Source organism: Trichophyton benhamiae (genome assembly GCF_000151125.1).
Source record: "Trichophyton benhamiae CBS 112371 chromosome Unknown contig01293.0, whole genome shotgun sequence".
Taxonomy (NCBI): domain Eukaryota; kingdom Fungi; phylum Ascomycota; class Eurotiomycetes; order Onygenales; family Arthrodermataceae; genus Trichophyton; species Trichophyton benhamiae.
Genome location: NW_003315113.1, coordinates 1,093,028 through 1,115,631, shown reverse-complemented (window position 1 = coordinate 1,115,631; position 22,604 = coordinate 1,093,028). Strand labels below are relative to the sequence as shown.

At 47.7% G+C, this 22,604-nt stretch overlaps 4 protein-coding genes across 4 annotated transcripts; 2 read left to right on the top strand and 2 right to left on the bottom strand.

Moving 5' to 3' along the window:
* Positions 1-224: 224 nt before the first annotated feature.
* ARB_04363 (uncharacterized protein) lies at positions 225-720 on the top strand (the record flags this gene model as incomplete). The annotated part of the gene is made up of 2 exons (XM_003017436.1): positions 225-290; positions 418-720. The coding sequence occupies 2 exons, from the start codon at positions 225-227 to the stop codon at positions 718-720; spliced, it is 369 nt and encodes a 122-aa protein (XP_003017482.1).
* Positions 721-1,975: 1,255 nt separating this feature from the next.
* On the top strand, positions 1,976-3,444 carry ARB_04362 (uncharacterized protein; the record flags this gene model as incomplete). The annotated part of the gene is made up of 5 exons (XM_003017435.1): positions 1,976-1,995; positions 2,061-2,276; positions 2,393-2,817; positions 2,896-3,272; positions 3,343-3,444. 5 exons carry the CDS (start codon positions 1,976-1,978, stop codon positions 3,442-3,444), a joined length of 1,140 nt encoding a protein of 379 aa, XP_003017481.1.
* A 2,240-nt stretch (positions 3,445-5,684) lies between these two features.
* Positions 5,685-6,923, bottom strand: ARB_04361 (acetyltransferase, GNAT family; the record flags this gene model as incomplete). Its single annotated transcript, XM_003017434.1, has 2 exons — positions 5,685-6,586; positions 6,752-6,923. 2 exons carry the CDS (start codon positions 6,921-6,923, stop codon positions 5,685-5,687), a joined length of 1,074 nt encoding a protein of 357 aa, XP_003017480.1.
* Positions 6,924-8,962: 2,039 nt separating this feature from the next.
* On the bottom strand, positions 8,963-22,124 carry ARB_04360 (uncharacterized protein; the record flags this gene model as incomplete). The annotated part of the gene is made up of 3 exons (XM_003017433.1): positions 8,963-9,418; positions 9,476-21,780; positions 21,845-22,124. The coding sequence occupies 3 exons, from the start codon at positions 22,122-22,124 to the stop codon at positions 8,963-8,965; spliced, it is 13,041 nt and encodes a 4,346-aa protein (XP_003017479.1).
* Between the last annotated feature and the right edge of the window lie 480 nt (positions 22,125-22,604).

The following is a 22,604-nucleotide window of genomic DNA, read 5'->3' as shown; positions in this document are numbered from 1 at the left end:
GCGAGCGTCCTTAGGCGCAGCGCAGGTTGGGATGCTCCTGCTGGAGGGGGGGAGGCCTTCTAGCTAGGCCAAGCCAGGGAGGGCGCGAACAAATAGGAGGGGCACGGAAGTCGGAAGGATGCGCGCCAGGCATGCGAATCGCGGCAGGTCGGGAGAGACGGCGGCGTCAAGCAGATGACAGAGAGCCAAAGACTCCGTATCGGCTGGTGATATCAGGATGATAGATGAGAGATGAAGTACTTGGAAGTGAGGAAAAGAAGGAGGACGAGGTCGACGAAGAAAATGTTGCGGTTGGAATCGATTTTCGGCCAGGCAAAGCTTGTTCGAACTCAACTTTTTCCGGAACTCGGCGGGAAGACGTTTTGATATGCCGGGCTTGTGTCTTCTGATGACGCTGCGCGAGCCGCTAGACGGCAGACGGAAGCTGATCCCCGGGAGACTTGCTGCTGGCCCGGCTGGACGTTTACCGACGACGTTGTTGTCTTCCAGCCCGTCGAGAAGTTTTCAAAGCGACCAAGAAGCGCAGCGGCCGAGGTAGCTGAGTCAGCGAGTGACAGCAGCAGCGAAGGAGAAGAGAAGAAAAGAAGAAGAGAAGAAGAGAAGAAGTCGTTGGTCTATCATACACTGTGGCTGCCGTACGATACTGTACACTGCTCTCTGGGCATTCCCAGGAGCTCTCTGCAAAGGAAGGCAAAAAAAAAAAAAAAGGGAGGCTGCTGAATAAATATATATAGAAAGAAGCCCAAGAAGTAGGATTGCCCACCCGCAAAAACGCCATGCAATGACCACGCAGAACCCGTTCGATCCGTCCACCCAGCCTGGTCGAACTCTTGCAGAAAGTAGATTACCTCGGTACATGTTCTTCAATGCTTCCCCTTTCCTCTGTTCTTCTAGAACATATCGCGTTCACGGCACGACCTTGATGCCGATGGACTTTGCCTGGGCTATGATGCTCATACATAGCCCCTGGAGGCTCAAACCGGACAATCGAAGCTCAGTCTGTTTTATCTTCGCAATCTCGTACACATGCTTCAAAGAGACGTTCCCGATTGTCTCGTGGCCCGGCCGTTCGCCGCCCCGGATGCGAGCTTTCCTTGGTTCAACCTTCGCCGCTTGCAGGAGGAGCCAGGATGTCACCGGAGTTCTGAGGTCGAATGTAAAGGATCGATCAGGGCGGATGGTGACTCGTGCAGGTATCGGAGTTCCGACGTTGATGTGTGCCGTTCGCGCATTGAATTCCTGCTCTCGTCGGGTTATACATACAAGTCCCAATTCACAACAATTGAGTCAACAGCCAGCCTACCTTGCAAAAGTCCATCGACTTCACACCTTTACTTCCCAGCGCTGGGCCAACTGGAGGGCTGGGACTGGCCTGCCCGGCGCCCACGATGAGCTTCACCACGACGTCCTTTGGGATAGCTTTGGCGGCCATTGTTGTGGTTGCCCTTGCAGAAACAAGCCAGAAACCGAGTGAGTGATAGAGCGGCGTCCTCTTTTCCCCTTCTTTCGAGATCTCCTGTCGTCAGGTCACCGTCAATCGTTTGCTTCTTCTTCTTCTTCTTCTTCTTCTCGATTTCTCTCAAAAGATCAAAAAGTTCTTCCGAGCGTGCGCTAAACTCAAAGTAGCAATATTAGCGCTAGCCGCAGGTCCTGGTCGTAACCGCCGGAATCGCGCGTAATAGTAAAATAGCCGCGATCCTTTCGACGACAAGAAGAAAAACGACGACGAGCAAGCAAGCAAGCAGAAGCCAGAAAGATCTTTTGACGCTTCATTTTACATTTGTGCTGCTGTGTCTTCTTGTAACTTAACGCGCACAGTAGGTTACCTCCTGTGGCCAACCAGTACGGTACATCGTTTATCCGCCACATCCGCTCTTCTGCTTCGGCCTTTGGTCGCGCGCCTCCTGCTGGTTCCCCTCCCATCCGGTCTAGATACAATCCCCAAGTCGAATACCGCCCTTTGACAGACTCAACAATGAACTGGTTTAAACAGACGTATGTACTATCTCTCTCCGTGGCCAACTATGTAGTTAGCATATACTGATGTGTTTACTTTATAGCCTGGCCAACGTTGCCGGGACACAGGAGCCGATCTATGGCCCCACGGCTATACAGTCGGTGGTCGACCAGGCAAAGACGATACCCTACACGGAGGTGAATAAGGATCATTTACGATGGGCAGCAATGCAGTCGACTTGCGTCGAGACCCAGACCTTCTATCTGTTCTCGGATAACGGAGATGTTGCCTCACTCCAGCTGATCTACAACAATGTCGTGTGAGCTTGTTCGGCGATGAAGATGTCGGAGCGCATCTTTTTCTTAGCCACTCACCCCTCCTTTTTATCTACTCTTTCATCATTTAGTAGAGTCGCTGATATATTTCGCACTCTAGTGGCCTCCATACAACTTGCCAGTTCAATTGCAAAGTGTTCTCCAAGGATCCAGCGAAACCTCACTTATGGGCCTCCGACCCCGTCCAGAACCATATTTTTGCTGAAGACATGCTCTCATTTGGCGGCGACAACGTTGCCATCACTCTCAATGAAGAAGGGACCGCATATACCATCAAGTCGGCTATCAACGAAGATAGTCTAGTCAATGTTACCATCACCCGCACTGCTCCAGGTTTCGTCGCAGGTAAGGACGGAATCTCGACATTTGGAACCGATCCAATGAATCCATGGGGCAGTATGAGACATGCCTTTTGGCCACGATGCAAGGTTGAAGGTTCAATCATTACCCGTGAAAGAGAAATCGACTTCGCCGGAAAGGGATTTTTCGTCCATGCACTCCAGGGCATGAAGCCCCATCACCTTGGTATGCTACACACACCACTTAATCCTGTTTCTTAAAACTCATGGGTACCAATTTTGACCATCTGATCTCTCTTCATAGCTGCGAGATGGAATTTTGTTGACTTTCAATCACCCACCTTCTCTGCTATCATGATGGAATACACGACGCCTCCTTCATACGGCTCCACCATCGTGAATGTGGGTGGCGTAGCAAAGGATGGAGAAATTATATATGCCGGTGCTCCAAATTCCATAACTCATACTGAAGCCACCCAGGATTCTGAGAATGACTGGCCTGAACCAACTGCTCTAAAGATCACCTGGTCTGGCAAAACGGCAGATGGTAAACCCTTCACAGCCATAATCGAAGGTTCCCTGGGCCAGAGAATGGACCGAATTGATGTTATGGCTGAAGTACCAGGCTTGATCAAGTCTCTTGTCGGCAGTGTTGCTGGAACACGACCATATGTATATCAGGTCAGTTTTCGACTTCTGTATCGTCTATTCTATGCATGTCTCTCCAGAACTGACATTATGTTCCTAACAGTTCATTCCATCGCACAAGCTGCCCATCAAGTTTAAAGTTGGAGACGAAGAGGAGATCACAGAAGAAGGTACCCTTTTAATGGAGGCTACCTTTATCTCCTAGTGATATATGTCATGTCTTTCTATCTTCTTTCTACGACTGGCGTTCGCTCAGGTGTGGCTCCGGAAGGTTCTGCTGCTTTACTCTGCTGTCCCTCATTTGTCTCTATCGCATATATGTTTGATGTCCCTTCTGTCCCTTCGCTCAATGGCCAAAATTTACTGGCATGTCATGAGTCAATGGCAGAATAGCCTCTAAATTCTGGCATCACATCACGTATATATGTTTATATATACGCACGCACGTACATATCATCAATTCCTATCTATAGTCATTAATCCCAATTCCCGGCTTTGTGGCCCAGGGACATACTATGTGCTTCCTCTCAACTCCAGCTGTGGACTCAGGACTCGCTCGAAAGACAATCCCCCTCCCTTTCTCTGAGTCTATGACCAGTGACCCTGGCAGCCACAAATATACATATACCTGCCATCAAGAGCCAATTCAATCCTCAAAAGAACTCAGCCAAAGCTAGAGGTCCTTATCGGTGTTCTTCTTTTTGCTGGCCCAGCTTTGTGTTGTCCATTGTCCCAGTAACGCTAGGTTGAAGAACACATAAAAACACAACACAAAGCAACTCTCTGCATCTACACTCCCTTCCAAACCGCATCGCATTTTCTCCATACCTAATCCATTCCTCCATAAATCCGCCTTCCTGGCTCCTTATCGAGTCAACTATATTTCTACCCGCGATTTCACAGCCAGTATCGTGCCTCTTCCGCTCAAATATGGAGGTACCACTCAAGTTGAGCAAGAGGAAGAACCATACTGCCAAATATTTACCCAGAAGATACCGGTAAGCTTGATTGAGATCCAACACTTCGAGGAAGTCTTATCAATCATTCAATGTGGCTGCAGAAAGAACAAACGAGACAATATCATGGGTATAAGTAAGTATATCGAAGAAGTCTATACCTGTCAACACCCAGACTGGATATTACTATAGAAAAAACTAACAATGTATCTACTACAGCCAAGCCTGCAATCCGGTATGGAGACTTTCACGGCATCTCATATAATAGCTCCTTACTACCATTCTATGCTGGGACTAACCCTTCCTCCAAACTGTAGCCGCCTGGCACGCCGTGGGGGCGTTGTACGCATACAAAAGGCGATTTACAAGACGGTCCGAGAGATTGTTGTCTCTCGTCTCCAGACGGTAAGGAAGAGCCAGCTTAATACGACCCTGTATATGAAAGTCTTTTACTGACATGCTCCGCCTAACAAGATACTGGAACAAGTGGTCATGCTCCTCGAATCTACTGACACGCCTGCTAAGACTCGCAAGGTAAGCATCGCTATGTTTTCTTATTTTCATACTCTGTAAAGCAGCTAACATTTATCACAGACAGTGACTACCTCCGATGTGAGTTCATATTCAGACGTATTGGCTATGTTATCATTGGCAGCTAACACCGTACCCATGGCTAGATTGTTTTTGTCCTAAAGAGGGTAAGCCTCTCTCTACGAAGTAGACACATAGTATACATATGCCCGAGTGAAGAGCTAATCATTCTGTTTGTAGCTTGGGACGACCGTTTACGGTTTTGATAATCACTAACTGTCTATTTTCTGACCACTACGGCTTCACATTTTGACCAAGAATCCTCCTTTTGTAACTTTGCTAACGTCTTTGCGTGACGGGGCTATTGGGTTGTCGATGGAGCAAGGGAGAGAGAGTTAGCTAGCGAGTTAGGCATGCATCTAGCAGGGATAACTAATGGATATCGTGGCCCACGGCCGAGCGGCTTGACCCGCAGAAAACCCTGAAGCCGATTTGATCATTCTTGCTGACTTTGGTCCACTTTGCAGTGTAATAATTACCTCTCTTGGATGGTTTGCATCCAGTGCATGAACGCGCGTTCAATGTAACGGTCAACTTGAATAACTACATTGCTACAGAGTAGATGTTGTATAGGCAAGTGCAGTGGTGCTTAAGGGACGGTATGTGGCCGAGAATTCAAGTTACTATCTCAGTTGGCAGGGCGGGTTGGTTATCGATAGTTAATGGCTGTTAAGACAGACATCGCGCATACAATAAAACGAATGGCAGTAATAGTGACAATTCAATAAGTGTGACTAACGAACGAGGGTATATAGCGAATCCAACATAGAAACCAGAGTAGAGCCTAACCAGCGAATGTATAAGGAAAGATAATCCCGATCCCACACCACCAAGACAGGAGATATAAAATAGAAAGAAAAAAAGGGAAAAAAGAATGGAAGAACAAGTATATAGTGTGTTACTTGTTCCTTTCCTTCATAACAGTGTGCTCCAGAAAGCTCCGTGCCCATGCATCTTGCTTATCAAAACCGATATTAAACATCCCTGGTAAAAAGCGCTTCGAATGGGCATGATCGTCAGCAAACATGGGACCATCCAGGGTCCGAAGTCGACAGTTAGCGATGGCTGCTTCCAGTAACCTTGTGCCCACTCCGTTTGATCTAGCGGACTGTCGAACCGTCCATGCACGAATTATACCCGTCCATCTAGCAGAGCTCTTCCGTCTAGTTGACCGTGGTCGTACACCCGGTGTACTGGCGTCGGTAACAGTCTTACAGATCCTCATAACAAGGACACCAACGATATCTCCACCTTCATCGCCGTTGCCAGTGTTGGGGTCCCGAGCAATGAATACCTCATCGCGTCTATGTGATAGGCCATGAACAGAGTCTTGTGAAAGCCACTTAGTATCCCGAGTCTGCCGGATTTGGACCATATAGCCCTTGACCATAAAGCGGATCACCAGGATCAGAACGAGGAGGCTCAACGTCCAGACGCTGAGGATTAGGATAAGGTCAGCGGGCGAACCCGAGTAAATAAATTTAGAACTCGATAAGAAAAATAATATTCCAGCCGCAATCACTGCGGGGTGTGAAATGATGGCTCTGACGGCCAGTATTCGTTGCTGAGAGACACTCTCTGAGATTAGCCCAAGGGCAGATGTAATTTCTTCCTCGGACTGCGTAGGGTATACAGGGAGGTGGCATTCGGTAGGTAGGGTACCAGCTGAATCAACACACGGAGGCTTTGTGGCTCTGGAGTTTCTTCGTGCCTGTCTCTGGACAGCTGAAGGTGAATGTAAGCCTTCCTCGCTTCCTGATGAACCATAAAGGGAGGTGCACGATGCGTCAAGATTGCTCTCTATGGAAATACCATAAGGAGAGTACGGGTTATAGCTTGCATCATCCGGAAAAGTAGATATTTGTAGATTAGTCCTTAGAGAAGAAAGGAAAGCTAGCATTCTAAACGTTAGCCCGAAAATACGGCGGGTCACCATCGTCTTTTACACAGTTCAATGGGACATACCAATTGGAATAAGAAGCCCCGGGATATGATCACCCATTGTTAAGTTCTGCAGAGACTCCTCGACCGAAGAGACGCCATGAAGGAGCGGGACTCGAGAAAACATAGAAGAGAGGCCATCTTTCGAAGCAAATGGAGCTGCGCGGGGTTCCCGGCCCTTTGAGTGGCGCCTCATTTCTGGTGTGTCTGATGATGAGACAAATCAGATAAACTAGTTAACGTGCTCCTGAACAGTAGTATCACGAAGGCCCGTAAAATGTGGTGTTTAATGTTGGGAGAACTGATATATGCATCCAGGCAGATGAGAAGGGAAACAAAAAAGAAGGTATGCTGAAAACTAGTTACTCATTATTAAAAACAAGAGGTAAAAGAAGGTATTAACGGGCAATAAGCAGAAGATTCCTTCAAGGAATATCAGAGTCCGGAGCATCGGATATGGCTTCCAGGTTCTTCACATCCTTTTCAGCGAGGGGGATGTTGCCCATGAAGAGGGACAAGAAAGAAGAAAATAACCCAGAAGTAAAAAAAAAAAAAAAAAAAAAAAGGAAGAAAAAGAAACGAAGGAAAGAGAACGGCCAAATGGAGTCGAGCGCACCAACCCGATGGTATATATATGGGTATTCGTTATAGAGAGATCCCTTGTTCAGCCTCTCGCTCGCCCGTCAGGTCCCCTCCATGCCATGTCCGGCGAACGGGCTAGCAAGCCCACTCGTACTACTAAGCTCGCTTGGCCGGGATCTTGCAGTTGATGCCAGTAGTGAATTGATAACCGGCATCCGTCCCCATCGTCTAGCGTCAGCAGCAGCCGAATCAGATCCGCTCTGCGTGGACGAGCTATCATCAAACGATGATGACGCTAGGGGGAAGATGTTGGCGTTGTCACTCCACCACCCTTGGGCGCGGAAAAAGCAACAAGCAGCGCAAAACGACAGGGAAGAGAAGAGGGCGAAAAATGCCCGTCCGATGCCACAGGAGGCCTGAAACGCGATCTTGGCTTTCTCCTCCCTTGCGCCTGAGCAGTCGATCAGGAGCTTTTCGTGTTTGAGGTTCGCTTCCTGGTGGTTCTGTGCCGCTGGTGATGACGAAGGGGCGCCGGGATTCCTGCTCGATGGCGGGGGATCAACGCTGACATGACAGAAAGGCAGAGCTGGGCTGAGTGAGTGAGATATGATATCAAGTCGGCACCGCGTAGGCAGTGTCTGAGAAGATGCGATTAGCAACGAGGTGCATTTGCCTCAGACACAATCAGGCCATCCCATCTCTGTGTACCCCGTAGTTACGCGTCCGACGTACTCTGTTCACAGTCAGTACTCTGGACCCTCCACACCTCCGCGTAGTTAAGCATGTACTCTGCTTCCGCCGGCCACGTCGGGGGCAGGGTGTCTGGGATCTGTTGGACTTGTGTCGAGGCACATTCAACGGTGAAGGAGAAGTCCATATAGGCCTTTCCTGGCAAGCAGACAGCATGCTGTGTGCGAGTGGACAGGCCCCGGGGAAAGAAATTGACAGGCAGGTTGGTCTTGGACACAAGCAGCCAGCCTGGCCGTTTGAGGTGCTGAGCCTCGAAACACGTAACGTCTGGCTTCATCTCGCTCGATCCAGCCTATCAACGGGCAGTTGGGCGCTGCTAAGAGGGTGTAGGGGTGGGAATCTGGAGTGAAGCCATGTATATAGTTTGGGTGGTGGGCTGGATGGCTGCGATACGGAGAATATGGAGCACGGCAGCCCAGAGATGGAGCCGGGATCTGCGGTGGGTAAAAGAAGACAGATAAATTACCACAGCTATCAAGATGGAACGAACTCACTTCAATTAAAGGCGACTTAAAGCAAAAGGTAGCGGGAGACAATTTGGTATTATCTAAAAGGCTGTGTGCGCGCGGTTTCTTGTAATACATGGGGTGAAAAAAGAGGAGTAAAAGATTAAAAGAATGATATATGTACCGAGCAATTGGCAGGAAGAAGAGATAATAGAATCAAAGTAGCTCCCATGACAGATATTCTCCCCAGGCCGGACCACCGATAGGAAAATAAACAAGTAAATAGCAAAGGTTCGAAGCAAAGCCATGAGAAGTGATGACGGCTAGTCGAAGAGCATTACAAAAAATAGGATAACATAGGAAAATAGGGGGAAAGGATCAAATCTGCATAGTTGTAAAAGAAGTTTTGAAGGCGGTATCAGATGTGGAGAGAGGAAGGAATGTAGATGATGTCTTTCTAGATGGCAGCTGTTTCGACCATTAGTTGTTCGCCTTCGTCGAGAAGGGTGGTGATCTTTGACAGATTCGAGATCATCCTCTTTCCGTGGCCGACTAGAAGGAGTTTTTCAGCGTTGGCAGGCAGGCCAAGGTATGTAGGTGGCTCTCGCTCGGGTAGTCGATTCACCCATGCAAGGAAATCCTGGATACCCGTTGATGTTGGTAGGATAAGAGCCTCGTCGTTTTCCACGTCAGGAACAAGTTTATGGTCGTCCTCGAACGCTGCAGGAGTCAGGAAAGTATCGACGAGCTTGGCAAGGAGTGCAAAGTCCCCAGCATCGTCGATCTTTCCGCCATATGTTTCTGTGATCAACGTCCGGATCAGGTCCCAAGGAATCTTCTGTGGGGCGACATTTGAACGGCCCTGGGCGATTGACGCAACCCAGGTATCAATGATAAATGCAGAGCATTCGTACTATAGATTGACGTCAGTTTCTTTTCTCCTCTGCTGTAGAGTTTTGGAAGTACTTACATCGCTATCATTGAACTCCCAGAAGCCCTTCCATCCTAGACTTGGTGCGTACCGCAGTCGTTCTTGAATAACTGCGTGAAGGAACGAGAGCAGGAGGTACAGTCGTGTTTTCTCGACAGGTGGACTGGCTGCCCTCAGGCTCAGAGATGACAGGGAATCCTTCACATTCGCACGAACACCAGCTGGCTGTTCATACATCAACACTCTTGATGCTCGAATCAAGTTAACAGGAATCTTTGGACTTGACTCCATAGACAGGAAGAGTCTGAAGTCCTTATGTGGCTTAAGCGATTCTAGACGCTTTTCGAGACTCTGAAGCCATGAAGGGGCCAGATGGACGTTCTTGACAAGAACCCAGCTTCCTGTTGCTGCTGCGTTGCTAATAGCTTTGTCCGCACTTTCAAGTCCTTCGTTCGAACCCATGGCAATGTTGGCACAGCTCCTGTGTGTTCTTTCAACAAGGCCGTCGACTTTATAACTTGCATCGAAGCCGGGGCTTGAACTAAGGGCAATCGGGGTGGTTGAAGTGACTTGTTCGACAACTTCCTTCAGATCACCGTTGTCATCAAGCAAGCCTTTACCGAATACAGTCACAACAAATCGCTCAGCAGCCGGCACAAATCGATCAAGCCGTAGAAGTTTAACAAGTAGCAAGGATCGTAATTGTTGGTCAAGCTGGCTTGTTCCCTCGTCCCAAACGTTGGGAACGAAGTTCTCTGCAAATTCCTCTGAAAGGAACAACTCCCATTGCTCAGCCGAGATATTTGGCAAACTTGACTTAAATACCGACATCTGGGCGAGTGCTGACATTGCAGATTCTCTGAGGTTGCCATCTGTAGACACATCGCAGCCCTCGACAGTGGTATCTAATATCATATCTATCAATCCCTTGTCCATTGGATATGGAGAGGCCTGGGCAAGAAGAACGGCCAAAGTCACGCGGTCCTTTTGGAGCAATCCAAGTGACGTCCGTTGGAAGGCTGCAATAAAGAGGTCACGAAGTATTATGTTGACTCGCGCAGTATAATCGCGCTCTTGCGCCAGCCTCTTGTTATTGTGAAGGACGTCATTGAAAATATCCACAAAGTACTGAAGAGAAAATTGGTAGAAGTGATTAAGGTGGTGAAGCTGTTCAAGGACTGCAAAAACGGCACTACACGACCTTGCGATGATGTTGTATTGTAGTGTGATATTGTCAACTTCTGCCATCACTCCCTCAGTCTCAACCATCTTGTTGGAAATTTCCCAGGCTTCTTTCTTAAGTGTTTCAAGTGTTTCAATGACATTGTCATCATCAAGAATGTTTCCACGAGATTCGTTTAGCGCCTGGAGCAGTTTCTTTTCTAGTTGGCGAAGATGGATCTTGAACTCGCCCTGTACCTTGATGAGGTTCGTGCGACGTTCGTCAACATCTGGACGTTCAGATTTCAACACTTCATTAAGAGATTGTGTTTGCAAGCTGCTTTGAGTAACTGTAAAGTTTACAAACGTCGTTCGACTGCAGATGTCCGGTGGGAATGAGGCCGAGGGATCACGAGTGGAGAGGAATAATTTGAAAGATGGCGAGAAATCGATTTCTTGCTTGCCTAGTTGGATGAGCACACGACCACCAGTTTTCTGGTACTCCTTATTGAGAACATGGTTGAGAATTGGGTCTAAGTGCTCAGCATCTTGAATAAGTATGGGGTTGCCAAATCGAAGAGCACTCTCGAGCTGTTTGACAAAGGAGTCATCCAAGAAGCTGGTTACGGTAAGTTTTCGATCTCTGTTCTCCTTCTCTAGGAACTCCGTGACACGGCCAGAGGGGTCAATGATAAGAGGGTATCTGTTGAATCGGTTCAGGATAATAGCATTCTCTGTGCACAAATCGTCAACAGGGAGTGAATTGCCCTGCCACGAGAGTCTCTCGTCCGCATTTGACAAGTACTCTGTTACGGGGTTGTGTGGCTTCAAGTCGATGTTCGACTGAGATAAATGATGCATCCAGTCGTCAATCATTGCCTTTCTGAACTGTTGATCGTAAAGACCACCATAGGCAAGGAATGCTGCCGCAATGAGAACATCGCCGACAAGGGTTGATATTTGCGTCTCGAACGTCTTGCTTCCCTCTTCCCACCTAGATCGTTCGGAAGATAAACTGTCAAGCAGACGGACACTTCTGTCAACCTTGAACTCAACTCGGGACATCTCGCTCTTGATGGCTTGTGTCTCACTAATGAGGGCGGCGTATTCGACCTTGTAGGTTGCAATGCTGTTCTCAAGGTCATTTATTGTGTTTTCAATTGCCTGAGCTTCCGCCTTAGTCTGCAATGCCTGTTCCTCCAATTGGCCAACTTCTTCTCTAAGTGGCCCGACACGGTCCAAAATCGAAGAGTAATGAACTTGAGCTTGTACCCATTGTACTAGAGGTCCACAAGCCTTGCTGGCATGGTTGACGCGCTCGAACGAAAATTCTTCTTTGGAAAGGAACTCGTTCAACATCTTTGCCCTCAGCTGACGGGTCATTTGCCTTTCATTGTCATAGTTGACGATGCTTGCAATGAAATCGTCCTTGCGAACGATGCCTTGTATCGTTTTCCAGCTCTCTACTTTATGACCTAGGAGTGCACACACTGATTCAAGCGCCAACCTAACACCGGATGGAGGGTTGCTCATTGACCTCACTTCAGTCAGGTGTTGCTTTTTAATGTTGCTGACGCTCTTCTGTGCCTCAAGAACTGCTGGTTCGGCATTAGCAAGGTCATTAAGCACAATTTCTTTCCGAGTAGCAACCTCCTTCTCTTGCTTCTCCAATGCTGTCTGGATTTCGAGTGATGCCGATTTACGCTGTTCGGCTTCCCGTTGGTCAGCAACCATTCGTTGAAGCTTTTCGTTGGCCTCAGCATCTTTCTTTTCAAGCTGATTCTTCTTTTGAGCCAAGCTAGCCCTTAGATCCCGCACTTTGTCAACGGTGTCCCGAAGTTTTTCAAGACCCACATTGAGATGTCTCTGTTGCTCTTCGAGATCCTCACGTTTTTCGTTAAAGAGCTTAACGTAGTGCGCCACGAAATCAAGATAGTGACGAGGGGTAAGATATGTTGACTTGTCCTGCTGTTTTTGGAGTCGTTGGTTGAACCTATGTAACGAATAGTGAACATAAACCATCGCATTGACCACAGTGTCGCGGTGAGATGCAGGGAGGGAAAGACCACGGTATGCAACCGGTATGCTATCTGGAGCAATGAAGTTCGGCTTGTCAAGATCGACAGACTGCGTGAGTTCGTATCCAACTTGGTATAAAGCTTGATCGGACCAATCTCCCATCCAGTTGAGCACGCATCTGTTGAAGAGAGCGGGACTAGTTGCCGCTTTGGATGATAGACCGTCTTCAGGGGGGTTCATAGTAAAGACGACATGAAGGTTATTGACGATTTGTTGGGTGAACCATTTATAAAGCTCCTCCTGAGAATCAAGGAGTAGGCCTTGTCGTTGGGCGCCCTCTTTACAAGCCGTCATCAGAGAAGCAAATTCGTCACCTTCAAACAGACCAGGGACTTCAGCGTTTGCAAGAAGAGTGTTCATCCGCTCCAAAAACCCGGAGTCCAACACATTTGCTTCGTCCATGATGAAACAAATCTTCTCGCCTTTGCATCCTGCCCTACGAAGGACACTCCTGAGATCCTCGTCGAAGTCCTCACCGGAATATTTCCCGTGCACTTTGATCTGAAAGACTTTGAGGCCATTCATCCAGGCAACAAACCGAGACAATGTAGTTTTGCCACTGCCACTTACTCCGATCAAAATAAGATGTCCCTGGGGCTGACGGAATACTCTGTCGATACGCAGAGCGTGCTCCAAGACGTCATTGAAAAGTACGAGAGGAACGTCGACCTCTTCCTCGCAGAACGTGCGTAATCGCGCCTTGACAAAATCTCGTAGTTGTTCTTGCTCGACAGGAACATAGTTTTTAGATAACCAATTTGAGAATAGAATTGGTGAACTCAGAGCGGCATTTTCATCAATATTGGGGAAATGCTCCAGAGCAATCCGTTTGACCGACTCAGCAGTCCACTGTTGCTCACTTTCGTCCACGAGTCGATCCTGGAATAGTCGCAGGGCTTCATGTGCCCAAATTCGGACCAGACCCTCGATGGAAAGGTTTTCAAGCGGCTTTATTGCTTCATATACACCACGGACCCATCTAGTCAATTCTCGCGGGGAATAAACATAATGTGGTTGAATCTTGGTGGTGAATCTAGCTTGGGATTCTAAGTAGAACTGCACCATAGCTTTTGTAAGGGCCTCAGAGTATCCACGGAGCATTGGTATGATTTTGAGAACTGCAGAGTTGAATGTACCGTAAATCTGCAACAAGGATATTTCGCCGGGATAGTCGACCATAACCAATGGTGCGTGGCGGAGGAACCGCTCGCCCAAAGGCGTTCGGCCTGCATCGGTTGGAGGGTTACAAGCACCGACAAACTGGATTCTATCGAGAGTAATCCATGTCTTGTCCGACGTTCTCCAAAAACCATTCTGTTCTACTAGCTGCCTCAAGAATGAGATTGCACGCTGAGTTCCATATTGGTCACGAGCTGGAAGGTTTATTTCATCACAGAAGATGACAAGCCAGCGACCAATTTGGCTAGGAGACATCACCACGCCATTTAATGTCTTCTTATATTCACAGTATTGTTCGAACGTTTTAATAAGCAAGTCGGGGGTTGTAGCACTGGAAAAGTTGAGGCCAACAACCTCCATATTTGGTAGTTTTCTCAAGGCGGAGAACAAAGTCATTGTCTTTCCAGAACCCGGTGGACCGCAAAGAAGTAGTGGCTTATGCTCAGCAAGCCAAGAATAGAGAACGTCTTCGTGACGAACTGTATCCAGGGTTGGGATGATGACATCTGTTTGTGTGACTGAGTGAGTATTGATCTCAATGGAAGGTACCTGAGACTGCCATGGGATCCATTCAGCCTTGGGTAGTGAAACATCATAATCAATCAATGATGCAGAATCACCTAGCAGAGGGGTATCGGTGGATGAGAAAGCAACCACATATTCACCAAATTGTTTCCGCTCACCAAGAGGACAATCACCAGTCAATGACCACACAAGGGCTAGAAGAAGTTTTTTCGACATGTAAGACTCTGTTTGCTCAGGTTCTAAGGGGAAGTCGACATGTTGGATGTTATACTCTAGGATATTACGACAAGCTTTGTTTAGCAAGCTGAACAAAGTGCCGAGGGCCCGAATATCACTGTATTCCATGATATGTGTATATTTCCTAGCCTCTTGCAGAGCATTGAGTATAACATCGTCCCTTGATAGGAGCTCTCCAAGGAATGTTGCAATGGCGCCTTGAGTTGCCATAGTTTTTGCAGAAGACTGTCCAGCAGGTACACTGTCATCATCCAAGTCTTCAAATATTTTCTCCTTGAGCGACTCAACGTAGTTTGTGATCATCATAGTTGAGGTCACAGTGTCATCATTGAACCATACCATGCCACAGCGACTTACAGTAGCGAGAGTGGCATACTTGAGATTCTCGACCTCGAACATGACTCTAACATTTGGAGGAAGATTTAGTCGCTCGCCATTGGGTAGAGTAAGGAGCTTATTATCGTCCAGAACACTGTTGAGATTTTCAACCCATTCGGGGTCTACATCACCGTCGAACACAATCCAGTGGCGTTTTGAATCTTCACCGCGAAGATTATCCACAACTTTTCGGAGAATCCCGGTGAAAAGACCGTCTGTCCATTCACGAGTGGTATTGTCGAGGTTTCCATATAATGCTTCTTTAGACATAACTTTAGAGTCGATGATATGGGAAACACCTTCTACTCCTTCAACTCGTTGAAGAGCTTGTAGGAGAACTTTCCATGCCGCACTCTTACCAGCTCCGGAGCTTCCTACCATCATCACACCATGATGGATGCCCTGAATCTGGTATAACTGCAGGATTTTGGCGATCCAAATATCTGAGGCAACGTAATGGTTTTCAGCAGCAATATCCTTAATAGCTTGTGTGAGATTCTCAAAGTTTGCTGGCACATATTCAACTCCGGGGAAATCACTAGCCTGAATCTCTAACAGAGTTTCAACGTCTTCCCGAATGAGTTTTGGCGCAATTGTCTCCCGGATACTTTGAACAATAATTTGTGGTTCAATGTATTCATCAGGCCCAATATCTCCATCTGAATTTGCGAGTCTTAGTCGCTTCAGGCCACCCGAGCTGACTAGAACGCTCTTCAAAGCACGGAGGCCGAAATCATAATGGGCTTGCTTTGAAAGGCGGCTGGCGCAGTGATCGAAGAAGGGTACGGTTTGTCTGGAAAGGGGTTTTGCTTGTTTAAAGCCTTGTGAAAAGAGCATGACTTCGGCTATGAGCTCTTTATCAGGCTTTGACATGGCAACACTTCGGAAGAGTTTCTTCAAGTTATCTGGCAAGTTTGAACGCCCAGCATATCCAGGGTTCATAGTAATGAAAATTCCGGTGTTCATGTTGACTCGTAATTGCCGCCCAACAAGATCAATCTGAGCCTTCGTTTCGTCTTCACTATTCTTCAAGCCGATCTGGATATTTTGAATTTGTTGTGAGACTGCGGATAGTATTCGTTCTTCAAGACGATTAAACTCATCGAAACAGCCCCAGGCGCCCACCTGGCAGATACCAAGGAAGATTCTGCCCATTGCCTGGAAATCGAAGGTGTCGTCGCAACAGAACACAAGAGTAAACCGACCAAGCTGCAAACCAAGTGCTTTCACGGATTCCGTCTTACCAGTTCCTGCTGGACCATACGGAGACCCACCTAATCTTTGGCACAATGCTTGTGTAAGGGTCAGGAAACACCGGTCTGTAAGTGGTGTGCGGACAAGGCGTTCCGGAACACCTAGGTACTCAAAGCCATAGCTTAGTTTTGCATTCGCCATATGGATATAGAGTCGCTGTAAGAAATCTCCAGTTGGCTGGTAGACATAGCGCATTTGCAGGAGCCACAGGTAGTGGGTTGGCGAGGAGGCGTTGACACTCATGAGTTTTGCTATGGCATCTCTTTGATGAACGAATTCCGTAATTAGATGTTCACACTTCTTGCGCGTAATCGGGTCTAGGTCGCCAAGGACAGTGAGAGCAAGTATATCGAGGACCCTCACTTCTGCGTCATACAATGCTGATAATCCACCGCCGCCGGCTTCGAGGGCTTTTTGAACAGCATTGGTCCACACAACCTGACTGCCCAGGACCACAATCTGAGCTGGGTAATTTGCGATATAGTCCTGGAAAGCGGTGGAGTCAACTTCTGAAGCGCTGTAGATGGGCTCAAATTGCTCAATTGCCTCTGTCAACAGTTCCGCCAGCGTCAATTTGACGTTGTTGTCTAGTGCAGTAAGCCAATCGTTGATACGAGGCGTCTTCACTAGTGACACTTCACGCTTTAGTATAACTTCTTCCCCTTCCTTAGAGCTAACGCCAATGATGTTACCATCATCGTCAATGAGAAGACCCGAGAGTCCCGCGAACATCTTCTTGAAATGTTTTGCAACTCGGAGGGTATCATTGCTATTACCAATTATCTCAAGGAGATCTTCATCTCCAACAAAATAGAAGCGCGGGAACGACACACGTTCCTTTTCAAGGTATTCACCCAGTGCCTTTTGAATCTTGTGGAGGAGCTCTGCGAGTCTTTCAAGCGACTTCTGGACACCAGTAATGGCGAGGACATCGAGTACCAGAGGGGATTTGTAGACCTTTTTCATGACTGCAAAGAATTCAGAGTTGATATTTTGGAACCTTCCAGACTCAAGGGGAAGGAGATGCTTGATATCAGCATTCCCAGTAAATACTCCTTCTAGATAAACCCATTGTCTTTGGACATCGATCCAAACATCAAATAGGACATGTACCCTGGTGAGTTTGTCCTCCCAAGTCGTGGCCTCTTCTTCGAATTCCTTGTAATATGGAGAATGTCTCATTGCCTGGAGAGAGTTCAGATTTTCACTACACTTCGCAAAAAGATCATCAAACCCACGAATCAAGCGACACTTGTTTTGGTAGTTCACCAGGTCCAAAGTATAGCTTTGCCAGGTTTCGCGAACGCTTCGCAAAAATTCCTCCAATGCCATCTCTCCCTGAGCTTGTGTAATAATGTCACGAATAACAGATTCACTGGGTCCAAGTTGAAGATCCCAGACGTCTCCTAGGGTCATTGATATCTGTGAGAATCGCTTGCCTGGCTTAAGAGCCTTGAAGATCTTTTGCCAATGACGCTCCCTGACAGCCTCGGATTTCATGTCTGCAAGCAAGGGGTTGACTTTTAAGAAGCCACGAAGAACATTTTGTATATGCTCAAAAGCAGCATACTGGCGCATTCGACTTGGCATTTCCTTCGTCATTTTGATCAATCCATCCAGGGACTGGCGAAGTTTTCGTGGTTGGATGCTATTCCAGAGCGTATCGCGCAATTCATTCAAGCTCTTCCAGATTGTAGACAAGGCAGCCCATACAGCCATAAAATCTTGTACTTCCTCAAGAATAGCAGCGAGTGTGGTTTCAGGGCTGCTAGGAAGATCGAGAGCTTCCTTTGCCTTTGACACCATTTCAGATTCAGACTGTAGCTTCTCGAGACGTGATTGGAAATAGCTAAGTGTGGCAGAAGCCTCTTCAGGAGGAGTTGATCCTGAAACAGGCTTTTCTTCATTCCACTGGTTGACGGCTTCTGCAATCTTCTCGTTAATGACTCTGTCTTCCGCAGATATTTTGGCTCTAAGAGCATCTGTCTGATCTTGCACAGTTTTACTTCTGCGCTCCAAGATCTCATTGAGAGCATCCCACTCTCCAGAAACTCGATCAGCAGGAAGCCAGTCGCTAGGTGCCTGATATCTTTGTCGGATAAGTGTTGCTTGACCTTGCAAGAACAAGTCAATCTCAGGCTCCCACAGTTTTGCTTTTCTCTTGCATTGCTGAACAATTGTAATAAATGAAACAGCTTGGGCGGTGGATGAGGCCTCGAGTGACTGTCCTTCCAGGTCCCGTCGTGCCGCTTCAAGTTCAGCATGAACATCTCGCATACGGGCTCCTAGTTTTCCTGCAAACTTAAGCAGAATCTCCCGTTGCCATTGGTCGTACTTTGCGTTGACTTTGGTCTGAACTTGCTCATAATCGATGCGAACATTTCCAAATGAGCGGCGAACCTCGGATGTGTCAAATGTACCACGGCTTTTGCGAATTTCATGCAGTAACTGAAGCCATTGAGATAGGTCCTCTCCGAGTATATCGTAAACATGGGATGATTGCAGGTCCCATAGCGATTGGAACTGAAGCCATTTGTCCACATACTCCGAGATTTCCTCCAATCGAGCTTCTATAAGCGAGTACACTTCGCTCAATTCTTCAGAGCAGTATTGAGGGATGTCGGAGAAGTGGGTTTCAGAATAAGAACCATTATCTGCATGGATTGACATTTTATATCTCGAAGACTTAATCTTCTCCAAGTTACAAAGGACGCCGACCCATTCATCAAAATGAGCAAACCACGAAGCTCTAGCGTACTCCAGCGGTGGATCGAGATGCATGACCTGGTTTTTCATGGAAATTTCGTGGAGAGACTTTGGGAACTGAATATATGATGTGTCTTGTTCCTCTTTGTTGCCGCTCGCCTCAATAGTGTGGCCCGTTCCAGATTGTTCATCTCCGGCATGTTGAAAGGATGCAATCCAGCGTCTAATAGCACCCCGAAGTCGATCTTGAAGAATGGTTTCGATTTTGGTATTGAGGTTTGCAACCCAGTACCCAAGATTAGCATAGTTCTCGAGGTTGAGTTTATCGATCGCAATCTGAATCTGATCAATGCGGTTACGGAATACAGTCACGTCGTAAGGGCAGGTTTTCAAAGCAAGAATTGCCTTCTGAATGTTATCATCCATGGTGGCCAGAGTCGCCGTCTTCGATTGCAATACAGATGTGGAAATTGCAAATTCACGGACAAATTGAACATGCTTGCTCTCACCACGGCCGGAACTGACAGAAGGATCTGCAGATCCATTCGCAAGACCTTGTTTGACATGGATCTCATAAGAATGTATGAAAGACTCCCATCGCAAAGGGAGGCCCTTTACTATTAGCGCTTGGACATCGTTCTGATACCCATTGAGTAAGATGGCAGACTGTGACATGGATGCAATCGCCCTGATGGTTTGATGTAGAGTGCGAACACTCTCCATCAAGCTAATCGCAAACGGATAGACGCGTTTCGCTTCCTTCGAAACGCTAGTAATAGCGTGTGGGATTTGGAAGTTCAGCCAAACTAGATTCCGCACTTCCTTAAAAAGAGCAATGATTTGGGCATCAAAGTTGACGGCTAATTCAAGAGAGTTTCCAGCAGCGCGATTTCGAGTAATAACGAACAAGCGGCCAGAGATGGCAATATTCCGTCGTTTGACATCCTGTACCCAAGCTTGGAATACAGGTCGAGTATCTAATTTCTTGCGGAACATATTGCTCTCGGCCTGTAGCTTTTGGCCATCCGCATGAAGATCCCAGTCTTCACCAAGAACATCTTCGACTTTTCGCATATAACCATCTAATTGACGTTCTATTTGTTGAGCCCAGATAATAGCACCCGAGACAGGGGGTAGATCTCGGAGTTGTGCCATTGCATGGGCTTCTGAGTGTCCATACTGCTGCTTAAACCGTTCATGCAAAGCCGCAATATCTTGCTTTACATTATCAATAAGCTTGGTCTGGTACTCGCCAATAGCACTCCTAATCTTTGGTCGAACCAGCAACGCATTGAACTTTGAAAAGACTCGGAATTTCTCATTGGCATTCTGTGCTGTGGCAAGCTTATCACGGAGCCGAGCAATCATCAGATTTTCAACACGAGAAGTACGCTCGTTGTAGGCAGACTCAGCTTGGATCCATGCCTGTGTTCCTTCAGGACTGACGTCAAGAACATCCACATCCTTTAGAGCATTATATGCCTGGGTAACTTGCTCTACAGCATCAACATCACCAAATTCTTCTAAGGCAGTCGAGTTATCCGCTCCGGCAGACAGGGATGCGCCCCCCTGGTTAGATTTCGTGCCGAGAACATTGATGATAGTTCGCTGAAGCTGCTCATGGTTCGTGCGGAAGGTGTTAATGAATTTAAGTCGGTCCTGGGTTTCCGCGTGTTTTGGTTTAACCTTGATCGGGATGAATTTCTCGTTGCGTCTCCTCATAGCATCTCGCGCGACGTTGGTAAATTCTTTGATATTCTCGTCCCAGGTTCGCCAGACGATCTGGGCAGCACGCATAAGTGAGTGGAACTCGGTGTAGTCGTAATGCATGATACTCCGTCCCGGTATCAGCTTATGAATAGTCAAGTCCAGGTCTCCAGAAATTGCTGCAACGAGAGATAGGGCACGTTTTATTGGGTATGGGCAAATACGCAGTTTCTTGTTCAAATGCGAGAATATCAGATTCAGGGCTTCTTGGACCTTCTGAAGGGAGGTTGCAGACTCCAGTTCATCGAGAGGGAAATCACGGAGTAGTTGGTTATACTTCTGCACTGTTTCCATCGCTTCCTTCAATCCAGTATCGGCAGAGAAGCTGAGAGTGGTGGAAAAGCGCTTTGCATGTCGAAGAACGTCCATAGTAAGTTGCACTCCAGCATCTCGTAACGCAGTCTCAATGCCTTCGAGTGCAGTCTCCATGGATAGCCAGAAATTGATCTCTTGAACCGCGGATCCATTATCAGGGTCTCGAGACATTTTCGTAATCGCTTGAATCGACTTTATCCATCCATTCACATTATTCTGTATACTGTTTATAACTGCATGGTTGTCCAAGACTGCTGCGGGCACCAGCTCGACCGACGGTTCGATACCCCGGCTTTGAGCTTCATCCAAAGCTGCCTGCACAATTTCATGCAACGGAAGGCTAAGCGCAGGTATCTCGATGTTCTGCTGCAAATGTGATAGAGCAAGTTCAAGCTCTGCAAACTTCTGCTTCGCACGAACTTCTCCGGTCTTAGGGTCGGTGTCATTCCTCCCCTTGGATCCTTGAGCACCATCATGCCCACGCGTGCACGCTTCGTAGTACGGTGATAGACCATGATGGACAAAGGAGTATATGATCTCATACGGCGAAATCGGCGGGCCCTGTGGGGTGGTTGAATTATTTAATGAAGCAAATCCAGGCAGTGTGAGGACCTGTATCTGTGAATAGAGAGGAACAGCGGGGTCGATGGGTTGTCCTGGCTTGAAGACTGCCATAGCCGCCGTGGTGGTAGGGGATATGGATAGCTCTGAGCTGAGTGTGTAGACATAGTTACTATGCTCCGCTGCAGTACTGTTAGCCAGCCGAACCGACATCTAAATCCTTCCTCGGACGTCTGTGACACCTACTGTCATCGTCTGATCCATTGGTTTGCTCTGGCACAACGGTATCTTTATGCGCATACAGGGCTATCTGCGACTCAGAGGCAAAGCGTCCGCAACGCTGGAGTGTCTCGGAGTACTTTGCTTGTGAAAGTAAACTTCCACTGCTCTCAAGGTCTCTCCTTAAAGCTCCAAGCGTCCCCTGGATGACTTCAGCTAGATAGTGAAGCACGACTTCAGGGTCGACAGTCATCGAGACCGTCGGTGATGGGACGCCATTCGCCGCCCCTGGAGAGATGACCTCCATGCTCGCAGACTTAGAGTACGCGACCCGTTGCTGTCATCGAGAGTTATGGTAAGAGGAAGAAGGCAAGACTCGTGGGAAGCATCGACCTAATATGCGGTGGCCGTGACGTGTCGTGTATTAAGGGAAAATAAGATAATTACTATGAGCTTGACACCCTTGGGCTCTCGGGTCTTTATCTCGTCCGCCTTCAACTTGATTTTGGGCTCCAAAATATCCAGCTTCACCTTTTTTTTTTCTGGCCTGCAACGCGGCGATGTTTACACGTGTCACATGACTAAGTACAGGGGCCGGGGTCGGGATCAGGGGTAAGATGACTAAGCACAGGCCTTTAATTTTAACATCAGATTCAAGCGTAGGCTTTCTTTCTAGCTTTGTTCCTGGTTTCTAGCTATGCATGGGGGGGGGGGGGGTAGACATAGATGAATAGGGAAGAGAGTGCAGGAAGAAGTAGTGCATCCACGTTGAATGCCGTGTAGGTGG